The sequence below is a fragment of the Thermobia domestica genome, chromosome 16 (genome assembly GCF_964235325.1).
Source record: "Thermobia domestica chromosome 16, izTheDome1.hap1.1, whole genome shotgun sequence".
NCBI lineage: Eukaryota > Metazoa > Arthropoda > Insecta > Zygentoma > Lepismatidae > Thermobia > Thermobia domestica.
In genome coordinates, this window is record NC_137469.1 from 157386776 (window position 1) to 157399791 (window position 13016).

Here is a 13016-nt window from a genome sequence, read left to right on the forward strand (position 1 = left end):
GAATAGATGCTCCAAACAAACCTCCAATTAAGCATATGTACGACAAATTTAAGGAGACAAGTAGTGTAGTGGATGCACCTAGAAGCGGTCGACCAAAGTTGTTAACAGAACCGTTGATCAATATGCAAACTACATATGTTCCCAATTCAAAAGAATCAGTTTGACGTCTTTCGAGCCAGTTCAGGCTCTCCAATAGCAGTACACACACGGCCTTATGCAAGCATTTGAAATTGTACTCCTATAAAATTATAGTGGCTCACCAACTGCTGTCTGACTGCCGGAGCACACATTTTCCAAAAGGAGGTCGACACGTCCAAATGCCCTTGACACTATTAATTAAACATATTCATGTTGCTGATCTTCCAGAATCCATCAACGAAATGAACTCAGATGATAACTTCATCTACACTGAATTTCCACAGCAGCATAGCATTGAGGTGAGGGATCCGCCAAAGTCAACCAACTCGGACTGGGATTACTATCAACAACTACTATCCAAAGTCATCAACATACAAATGCCTCTTCAATCAGCGGAAGACACAGACAATGCAGTGCGGACATTACCACAAAGATTTCAAGTGAATATCTACTTTCAACCACCAAGAGCCAGTCACCATCACAAACACCAGAGGAAGGAACTGCAAATTGCACTCCTTTCATGATCCATATAAAAGGTTGGGTGCGGAAACAATGGCACCAAACCCACCATCCTACTTCAAAGATTCCTGAACTACCTGAAGACTATCATCAAATACATATTTAATATGAGAATTACTCGCCAAGCAACGTTGGTTGCTCATCTTGCCACCATCTCCACCCCAAACCACAAGTTTGAGCACAAAAACTTAATACAAACACAAAAACTTAATACAGACCTCTATGCTTAATACAGACCCAAGCAAGCTTCAAACCTCTTCGTTCGGAAGGGGTCAGGTGCAATCGTTATCGAGTGATGAGGGCCTATGATTCTTGGCCCATGCCACCTACATTCAAGCTTAGTTTTCAGGTTGTTTGCCACATGAGTCAATGCGAGACAAAACTAAGTCCACATTGAAACAGCTCAGGCCCTTTTCCCCTTTATGTTGTACTGACCACGTGAATAGCGTGTCCAATAAGCGTAAAGAGTACCCGGAAAAAACTGATTTGAAGGAGTTAGAACTACTGTTTTTGGTTCAGAGGGAAATTATGGCAACAATACTAATAGGATAACTTAAGATACATATATTTTTCTATGTTAATACAAAAACGATGGGAGGGCCGGGCCAATTGGGCCCCTTATGACGGGCCGCCTCTGGTCTACTGTATTTGGTAACCGAGGTCGGTCAGGTACAAGCTTGGCTAGGCTTGCATGTGGTACCTATTTCTCGATAACGAAATCTGGTGGGCAAATCTGCATAGATCGCTATTTGGTGGTCGACCTCAGCCAGAGACAGGCTCGGCTCGGGAACAGAGTCTGTTTCTATAGCTTTGCATGCTGGGAGCTTCTGACTTCGAATCACTTCGGCTTGTTATTTCATAAGTTCACGTTTCCCATTTTGTTAAAAAGTCAGGAAGAAAATGTGTCGAAAATGAAAGTAAAAATTTGAGGAAAATATTTTACAATGAGCAGTGGCGGCTTTAGCAGATAGGCCGGGTAGGCAAAAAATGAAAAACATATTGTAGCCAGTCAGTTATAAACGCTAAATGATACAATGAAGAGTAAATACATTTTCCAATATTTATATTAATGGTAGATAATTATTTAACAAATAGCATCAACAACTACTGTGAAAGTAATTTCCTAGTGTCATTAATCAATCAAATGTATGTATTAGGGATGGGCAAAACAGGTTTTTATAAAAACCAAAAACCGGTTTCTATAAAAACCGAAACCCGAAAAACCGATATTTCGGTTTTCTCCAAAACCGGTTCGGTTTTTCACAGAAACCGGTTTCGGTTTTCTCCAAAACCGGTTTCGGTTTTCTCCAAAACCGGTTTCGGTTTTCACCGAAACTGGTTTCGGTGAAAACTTCGAAAACACACAAAACCATTTTTTTGAAGTGGATTCGGTTTCCGGAGAACAGCGAAACACCATTCTGGTCAGAAATAGAACAAATTTTGAAAAAAAAAACGGAATCGGTTTTGAAGAAAACCGAAACCTTATCAGGTGAAAAACCGAACCGGTTTTGGAGAAAAACGATAACCGGTTTCGGTTTTTCACCGAAACCGTTTTTTTTGAAAATTTTCGAAAACCGGTTTCGTTTTTTTGAAAACCGAAAAACCGGTTTTTGTGCCCACCACTAGTATGTATGTATCCATGAGAAAGGATACAAAGTTAAAATCCTAAAGCCGCCCCTGAAAATCGCCTTTTCTTGCTCTGCTTAATGCCCGTACTTTAACTGTATAATATAACATTAAATCATTATTGAATATTTCAAGTAGCTGCTACGCAACGAGGTTCAATTTTTAAATGTAAAACTGCAATTAGTGATTTCACACAGTTCTTTTTAAAGAGTTGGGGGTAAAAGTCATACACGCTGGACTGGTTATGATAATCTTATATTATTGCCAAAGGTAAGAAAACTACATACATATATGAATAGTTTTGTTTCCTCAGAAGGATTGTCGTAATTGTTCATAACAATTAGGATCTATTTGTCAGAAGTACTAGTCTTGTAATACTTGTGTAAAACATTTCAAACATTTAACAATTGCATATACCATAAAATGATGACAAATTGAAAGCATTAGCATTAATATTTAGAAACGACTTTTACTATTATTTTATCGTTTCTGCTTCATGATATTTTACAACATGCACATAACATATTACAAGAGTAATAGCTTTGAGAAATATATATTATAAATGTCTATGAGCAAGGACAAATGTCATAATAATATGCAGTATAAATATAATGAAAGGATGTACACAATGAAACACTAGACATGAGTTATTAGTTTGTGATCAATAATTGAAGAGTTTGATGCAATAAGAGTGTAAGCGAGTTTACGCCCTTTTTGCATCAAACGCATTTTGGCTTTCACCATGCTTGTTTAGCCTCCTGGTAGGATTTCAATTCAATATCGGAATAACGTTCTGCATATTCCATTGTTTTATGTAAGAAACAAACACTACTTACATTTTCAACATCGTTTTCCCCCAATCGCATGTTTCAGACTTACGCCCTTATTGCATCAAACTCCTCAATTGAGGAATAGAAAGGATTCACAACTGAGATTTGAAAACAATGGTAGAGCATATTGTAGACGTCAGCCTTCTAAGTCACTTAACCCGTTTATGGCGAATTGTGGTTTCAGACCGTATATGCAATATTTCCAGTTGCTTTGTGGTGTTTTAAGAAATGTAATGTGATGATCCTTTAATATTGCTCTATCAATACTTAATTATCTGATTAATGGAAATCAAGATATTCCACATTGTTCGATCGTTGATTTTGCACGTTTCTTTTTAAATTATGTGATATTGTTAGCGTTCAAAGGAAACACATTTTGTCCAACGATGAGACATCGCGCTGAATAAAATTGTTGAAAAACCTCATGCGTAGTTTTTGAGAAAAGAGAAATACTAATTTATTTGTAAACATAAAAACTTACGTTGCACGGTAACCATACCACCTGTTGAAGTGAAACTGATCCTGAAACATTCTCTCATCGAGCTCTTCATTATGGCACTAGGAAGATGACAGCACATAATGTAGTTAATGAGATATGCAAGGAATGATCAGAAAATAAGGTTACAAAGCTTACAGTGAAACGTGTATATATTTCATACAACCATGAATAACAGATAGTACATACATTAGTTTATTTTTCGACACAGTTACTATAACAGTTGAAGGCATTTGTCGCATCGTGGGATGAGTTTTAAGATCCCTCTTGGTAAAAATCCTGTCCTTTAGTATTCAGCCACGTTGTTACGAACTGTTACTGGTGCAGATATCGTGCACAATGTCACGAACGCTTCCGAACGACATTCCCAATTCTGCCATCAGATGCCGTAACGTGATCCTCCTGTTGTTCTGAATCAGCTTCTCAACACGAGCTATGTTCAGGTCTTTTGATGCCGTCCTGGGTTGGCCAACGCGTTTCTCGTCGGTGACGTTTTCTCTACTAGCCACAAACTTTCGATACCATTCTGCGACGTGCTGACAAGACATTGCAGTCCCTCCGTAAACCTCTACCAGTTTTCGGCGAATTTCAGCCGCAGTTAAATTTTTCGCTCACAGAAATCGAATAACTGAGCGCATTTCTTCGTGGGACCAGTTTTCCAAACGAGTCGCCATTTGTGTTTACCTACAACTAGCGCGGTAGGTGGAGAGTGACTGAAACTCTACACAGTTGCCAACTCCATGTATTACAGTTACCGCACACTCCTCATTCCTCTATAGGGTCCAACAGACAAAATTCCTGAAATATCGGCCTTGTAACTTTAATTCCTGTTCCTCCCTCGTAGTCTAAAATTATCTGGAACTCTTAAATTTGAATTCCTCCGTAATAAAATAATATTGACCAAAATAAGGCGTATATCAGTTGATAGATCACACCGAGCTGATCAAAATGACGTACTTACGAGCAAATTCTCTTCCTAGTTTTGTATAAAATCAACAAAAACAATTTTTATAAAGGCAATAAGTATGCCGTTCGTTGCTAATAATAACGGAGTTTTTACTTTGTTTGAAGAATTTGTTATTTGTTAATGTAATTATATGTAGCAAAATATACTCTTAACTCCCAGATTGTATCTATTTTTCTTTCTAACGGTGTCACGCATACTATTTGTAAATCTCACACCAGTATCAGGTTTATCTAAACTTTATTTGAGGACCGATAATAACATAATAATTCAACGCTTCAAGAAATTCATGTGAATCGCCAGAAATTTTGTTGGGTTACAGACTGATCTGATATTGCGTATGTCAACTGTGTATTGATGTGTAATATATTTTAAAAGACATAAAAAAGAAATTTGCAATTAAACACTTAAGACTTAAGAATTTTATAGTGATTTTATCGAAGAAACAATACTTCATATCCATAAACACTTTTGCAGGAAACAACCTGAAAATTTATAGTCAAAATCTGACGTCACAAAATGCCAGATACTTCAATGCCAAAATTCCGATAGTTTTACAGTAGACCTTAAATGTTTGAGTATAGAGAATTGGAGACGCCATAATTTCACTTTTTCGGAAAAGATTTTAATTTTCAATGTTATTATGTTATTATTTTAAAAGTACGTTGACCAAACTAAAGAAATAATTTAAATTAATCACCGTGCATAATTAGAGACACAGTGCCATAATTATAATTAGAACCAAATAGAAAATGTGCAATACTTAGTCTGTTCCATTGTTCTTATTGGCTTCCAAAACCTTTGAAGCCAGGGTACTTAATTCTCTGATTTAGATTAGACTCAGAAATCAAAGTTAATTTTCATGTTTTTAAAATCAAACTCAATTTGATCCATCTTTCTTGCCTTCTAGTATGGACGTCATTCTTTCATTCATTCGAAAAGTTTCACCTCATAAGATCGATCATAGGATAAATACTATGTTGTGAATTAAAACTTTACAGCTTAGTTGGTAACTTCACTAATTACAAAACAAATTACCCTTTCTGATTTGCGGGGCACATTAAGTTATTTAATGGCACAATAGTGGAGCCCATAATACCGCGTTCAAATTGTATCAAAATCGATTTTTTGGTACCGGCAGTCTTTAAATTTACCATTAGGAAACAAGAGTGATTGAGTTAATGTAAGGATAAATATTATCTGTATATGAGATGCTATTACGAAGGTCGTGGGGAGTACTTTGCAGACTATCCTCGAGCTAAAATCTGTTCTGGGGCAGAAAAATCAGGTAAGGTAATAATTCATTAATTGCGATCATAGTCAATTCTATTTTGCGTCAGGAGAATAAACGAAATCTCAGATTCAAAATTCGAACCTAGTTTAACTTTCACTTAAATTGTTAGCTTTATTTTAAATAACTTAGTCGCTGAAATCAAGTAACCAGATTCCATAAAATTTTTCGCAAACTTCCTTCCAGAAATTCTTCTTTCAAGTTTTAAAGTAGTATTACTGAGAATAGAATGAATAATCAAATCAACATCATGTATTTTGAAGTTCGTTATGTATGATATTAACAATTATTAAATTCTAACATGTGCATAAATTGAAACTTAAAGTCAGCAAATCTATTTTTGTGGCCCTTGGTCGCGATTAATAGAGGTTAATATACTACTATACACACAGGAATAGATAGTGCTTCACATCAATAACTAATTCTGCTAACTTGTTTCGGCAAGTTGTATAAATTATTAATCACGAGCGAATTATTAATCATAAGTGTAAAGTTAGTTTTCGGACAGAAAGCACAGAATGAGATTTTTAAAAACATCATTGGTGGATATCTTCAAACAGCTACTTCTTCAGCATGAAAATTTATCAGAAAGAGACGAATTAAACACTCATCCTGGATCCACTACGATAATCATAGAAAATATTAAAACTATACAGATTGATGATGTCATCAAACATCAGTAGAAATCTACTCCTGGGTCCGATACAGTAACTTCAAATAATCTGAAAGCTCCACCAATTATATGTACCGAAGACTATGCCGCAAAGTTATTCACTGGAAATATTTCAACAAACCGAAAACCTCAATATCAATTTTATTACTTAAACTAGAAAAACCAACTAATAAATCTGAAAACTACATTTCAATTGCTTCCATCAACATATTTTTCAAAACTCTGGTACAACGCTTACAACGTTATTCTACAGCAAACTGGTTTTCTGTCAAAACATTCGATACAGATAACTTCCGCGCAGTTTGACGACTTTCAGAAGACTTTCAATAAAGGTTATAAGGTTGGAGAAATATTTTTGAATCTATGGTGCTGTAGCTTATGTATTGCATGATCATCGGACATATCGCAAAATTATAACTAGAAAACTATTCGACAACACGAATACAAAGGGATATAACACAGGGGTTACCTATACCCAGTGTTCGAAGTGGGAAAAAAAAGCAGAGCCGGTATGTTTTATTACAATTTTGACTCGACATACCGACTATCTAAATGTTGAAATACAGTGAGGGTATGTTGCCTAAAATATTGCATTTCTGTTTACATATTCATTCAAAACAATGGGAGAACTTTTCGGAGTTACGGGTGGGGCATGGAGAAGCTTTGCTTCTGCCCCCAATTTTCTGCGAATAATAATAATAAAATCCCCTTATGTTGCATTATAGAAAATTATACACGAAAATGCTCTGAAACCGAGTTTTTTATACTATCAATTTTTAAACATCTTCCCGCGGGTGAACTCCCGAACTCTCCACTCGACTGAAGGGTATCCCAAATCCCCGGAAAGTAGTTGTCCAATTATTAGAAAGATGCAAAAATACGTTTTAATGAAAGTATATAAGCTCAATCAATTTAATCTTAACACACCACATAATAAACGAACTGTTGAGCAAATTAACATATTTTTTTTAAAAGCATAAACCATATTTTTCTCATAAATACTGGAATCATGTATTTCTTTATCATTGTAGACACAAAAGAAGTCCCGGTGAACCCACAACAGTACTTCTCGATTTCAGTTTAAACGAGTCCTCTCAATATACTGCATTTTGTTTGGATTGGGCCCATGACTGATTTCTTTCTTTTATGTCACCCTTATCCGCAACCAACATATTCAACACGAGTTCTTGCGTAGGAGCAAGAGGTGAACTTCTTTGTAGACATCTTATTTTAAAAACAAAGGGTAGGAAAAATATAACAAAAATGTTGGTGTTGCCAACTTGAAAATTATTTCTACATAAGTAATAAAATCTTTGATGTGCTTAGCAATTCATGAATTACTGTGTGTAAGAATGGATTTATCAAACATGTATTAGTATCCACTTTCCAGTGACGGTATGTCTTGATCACTGAGAAACCAGAGTTGGTATGTCTTCATCACTGAGAAACCAGAGGCGGTATGGCATACCACCGCATACCGTCTTACTTCGACCATTGCCTATACCTCTATTGATCTAAGCTATTTCAATGATACTCTTATCAACTAAAATCTATATACTCTCCTCCAACTCTTTGAGGATAATACTGCAGGCTATATTCCTATGACTAAGAAAATAAATCAAATTTACAGTCTGGTGCCAAATGTGGATACTGAAAGTCAATTTATCTAAGACAAAAATACTATTATCCTATCCTTCAAGACGTGGCAGGGGAATGTTAGACAGATTGCATAAGATAGAAATTCACGAATAACTAATAAAATCCAGGTATCATTTTTCACAGAAGACTATTCAAACACTAAATAAGACACATATCAAAATAATACTGCCACTTAACAAAATATCCAGTAACAAATTATTAGATCTCCAAAGAAGAACACATAGGGCTACCTACAAACCGGTAATTACACCTACATTACTATATGGATAATATTGTGCTTCATTCAAAACTTTAATACTATATCCAAAACGGGAGGTAGTGGCTAAGAAAGATCTATAATAATTATCTATGCAACATTCAGGAGCTCTACCATAAAAGGAACCTAATACCCATCCCGGATGTCATAACTCAACTTAACATGAAATTTTGTCGTGTGGCAACCCCCCCTGCTTGGTCTAGGCTACAGCCCAAATGTAAGTTCCCGAATATAAACACACCAAGGATAAATTGTGCAATAAAAATATGAAAAAAAGGATATTAGGAAAAGTGGTAGCTTGTTTGTAAAGTACAATATTTTTTTAAATAATTACTGTATAGTTACAAAAGGTGCGAACTCCCACGCAACATATGTATTTCAATATTTTTCGTATATGACAAAACATACACCCAGAAGATGTGTCAACCGGAATGACAGTTTTTTCTTCGAGAATTTATTCTGTACTGAGACAAAGTAGATCAATTATAGATGTCTAACTCCCCTTGTTTCGAATTCTAACAGAGTTCTACTATCTTAAACAATGTACTATGTGATTTTTAGTAATTGAAATATTGTGCTAGATTGTTATTTTTCTTATTGAATTTTCCATAAAATAGTCCTGGAATTCTCCAGTTTCTTTAGGCTCACTCTTACGGCGACCCTGTATGTATTCAATTGTGCAGTAATAAAAAAATAATGAATAGTCTCTTTTACCTAACTTTAAATCCAGCTTTGCTCTCGAGTTATCATAATATTTTTTGGACAAATTTTCGGCGGCTCATAGTGCCGAAAGGAAGTGTTCCTACACCCAACTTTGTATATATTTTTCGTCTCATCTTCGTGTACCCTGTGGAAGCTACGAGTATTGCAGTATTCACCTGTGGAATTAGAAAGTACTTCCCTAATATTTTTTTTATCCAAGTACACAGACTATCAAGTACCAAATGAGTCAACATTACGTAAAACTCGCATAGATGGATGTTTCGGGAATCATTAAAACAATTAGTAATAAAGTGAACAAAAAACAATGTATTTCCATCAACAAGACAACCGATGCGATGAAAAGGTTTCTTGATAAAATTGTTATTGATAGAATTGAATGTGAAAAACAGTGCAAAATATTGTTTCTTGTATGTGAGGAAGTACAAAAAGCAATTAGTGTAGCAATTGCCCAGTTGTTCAGTTCCGCACTAAATTTTCTTTGGAATCGTGGTGTATATTATCAAGATGTTCTTTTCTTTGTGCATGCAGTGGCGTACATGAAAATAGCTGCAATGACTCTTAAAGTCCCCTCCCTCAACTATGATGCCCATAACTTGTAACTTCGCATGCCCTTCATCGAATTGCAGAGGTAATTCGTGGGTTATTTCCTGAGGAAGTTCCTTTAATTTCAAAGGAAGAAACGAAGAAAATATTTCTGAACACTTCATCCCGAATTCAATCCTCGCTCCTGAGCTTGCTTCACTTCTATAGTTAATAATAGTGAAATGGGGGTACTTGGGACAATGGATACTTGTTGCTGTATATTATGCGACAAACTTTAAGAAGTTAGCAAATGTAGTTACCTCTTTGCCTGAGGAGGATGCATCGTCAATTCGCATAACTCAACGATTATTCAAGAATGCTGTTTTGTGAAACACTTCGCTTTATAAGATTTTCATCGCTTTATAAGATTCAATATTGCGCGACTTCATAACATTTCTGAAAGAAAGATTTGAAATACTTTTAAATTTCCTTCAATATTTTCGTTCTCTAATGGACAAAATTCGAACTGTACCAGGTGCTAAGGGCCAGGTTGTTCGTGATAAATGTGAGCGAGTTATTGGAGCTAAAAATACTTGGACAAATTAAAGATTACTGGACAAGTGCTCCAAGACGAAATTAAATCAAATGAACTTGTACTTTGCATGTTTTAAGTAAATCTCAATTACAATTATGAATATAGAAAAATCACTTTTATTTTTTTAAAGTTAATGTTCAGTCGAATACGTAATTTATCAATTGACAACTTTAAAAAGTACCATGCAATTATGCGCAATCACAGTTAAAGTTTTTTTTTTTTTTTGGTAGCGGGCTGTTAAATTGAATTAAAATACATTTAATAATTTAAGATTTTAAGTTTTATAATAAGTTTTAAGTATAATAATTTAAGTTTTAAGGTTTTCATGTGTTTCTTGCTCGTAATTGAGATTATCTTTTCAAATTCCCAAACTATGGTATGTGTAAGTATAGGAACTCTTACAGAACGACTGTGTCTGTGAGTCCGTGTGTCGACAGGTAGGTCTATCAGAGCAAAATAGGACGGGAGAGCCAGAAATGCTTTCTTCATATGGATTTAGCGTCCCAATCAGAAGTTTCGTATCCACATTTATCTCTATATTAAAACCGGAAGCAGCTTATGTTTACCACTTCCTGTTTTAATATTGATGCCCATAGAGCAAACATGGTAATAGGGTAGATAGCAAGAAAATGATTTTTTTGCTATGGATTAAGCATCCCAACGATATATTCGATCCCCGCCATCTGTTGAAACTAGAAGCTGCTGAAATTTATTACCATTTCCAGTTTCAATTTGGTTCCCATAGACCAAAATCTGTAGCGAAAAACGGTTTTTCGATGTGGATTCGGCGTACCAGAATGGATGGAAGGATCTGCATCGTAGGATCGGACTGGTACACTGAGAAAAAAATTGGAGGTGGCGTACTTAAAAAGGTAGTTTACATGCGTAATTCCAGTAGTTTTTGGACTTAACGTACAGCAGACGTATAACTGAAAACGCATGTTTATAATACTTTCCGTATAAGTGATCTATATATACGTACTTTCCGTATGAAACAATATAGGCAGTCAGAATATCACATACTAATGGACAACGTAGCTGAGGAATGTAACATAAGTATATGCATGTGATATACGGAAAACTGTTGTAACGGCATGATGTAACATCTAGCGGCAGTGGGTATGTAGCATATGGATAACGTATGCTTCGTACTGATTTCTGTAGTAAGCAAGAGGGTTCCGTATATTTGTACAATATACCGCTGTCCGGAGAACGGATTTTTCTCAGTGTAGGACTCAGATTCGCAGGATCGATTCACACTACTCGTATCAAGAATGGATGAGTGAAGTAATTTCATCACTTCCCGTAACAACAGAAGTGCAAGATTTCAAAAGTTAAAGTATATTTTCATTTTCAATTGCAAAAAGTATGGAAAATAAAGCAGAGGCACATTGTATGTAAGACATATTTATTTTCATGCTTTCGAATATTTGTGTTTCGAAAGTTTTGTACAATATTACAACTCTCTCTTTGATCATAATGTTCATACGCCATCATAAAACATAATTATTGTGAGTTCTATATGTGGTACATTTCTTTCTAACTCACCAGAAACAGATGATGCAAGAAATATTTGTTAAAACACGTCATACTTGACCCATTCATGGGCTCTGTCTCTGCCCTTATTTCTCTTTTAAAACTGGCAACATTAGATCTATTGCTTCCTATTTGATACTCCATTCGTGTAGTTTGAAAGCCTACTGTAATTTCACAATGCAAACGAAACTCGCTTGGTTTTAACGACTAAGAATACAACAGCTTCAGTTATAAAGGTAGTTCTTGTATCTTACTTCATCAAATGAATGTATTATTTTTTGTGTTATACTTCCTTATTTTGAGCTATGTATGTTTTCTTATGTTGAAGTTACGCATTTAATACATACTGGTGAACCAATGAGTGTTGCTAAGAAAATTCTTTATTTCCGTAGGTTAAATTTTATCAGGGCTTTTGTAAGTCTGAATTAATATTTTTCTTTCCAGGATATCTCACGCTTCAATGTTAAGAAGTCAACTTAGTTTCAATCATAATTCAGAATGGCTTTAATGAAAACATGCGTTGGAGGACTATCCTTACGAGCTGGGACCATTATAATTGGTTTCTTCTCATTAGTAAGTTGATTATAACAATATTTGTTCTCTAATCTCGATTAATTGCATTTGCGAATGTCTTGATAGCATATTCGACTGACCGAATCTTGAAATATTGTTTGCAGATGGTAGATAATTTAGCAAGAAAAGATGTATAATTGGCAAAGTATGTAATTTGTCAATGTCGTGTTACTCGCTTATAATATGGTTTGGAATAAGAAGTAAAGAAATTATCATTTACTAAAGAAATTATCAACATTAGTGCAAATGTCTGATTTATGTTATGTTTGTGGTAACATAATGTTAACCTACAGCAAAGTTAGTTTCGTTGAAATTTTCTAGATTCATAATTAACCATGTAAAAATTAACAATTACATTAATCAATTAAAAGTTTTGTTAATTAGACGATTAGCTTTTAATTTTAATATTAATTTTTAATTGATACTCGATATTCAATTTATTTTATTTTTTAAAAAATTAATCATTATATTTTTCCTTCAGGTAACATATAGTGTGAAAAGGATTTTTGCTACAGGATATACGTATTTCGGTTTATTTTAAACTCTGCTTGGTCACTCTTATATCAGTAATTAAGAATACTGGATTATAACATGACCCTTTGCTCAAGTGAATAT

The 13016-nt window shown here is 34.8% G+C and overlaps 1 protein-coding gene across 1 annotated transcript in view; it reads left to right on the forward strand.

Annotated features, from left to right (window-relative positions):
• Positions 1-2439: 2439 nt before the first annotated feature.
• Positions 2440-13016, forward strand: part of LOC145673482 (uncharacterized) — a 30733-nt gene continuing 20156 nt past the window's right edge. The window contains exons 1-2 of the mRNA XM_081743223.1: positions 2440-2553; positions 12273-12401. Of these exons, the coding sequence (XP_081599349.1) occupies positions 12327-12401 (75 nt within the window). The 5' untranslated portion in view covers positions 2440-2553; positions 12273-12326. The remainder of the gene's footprint in view (positions 2554-12272; positions 12402-13016) is intronic.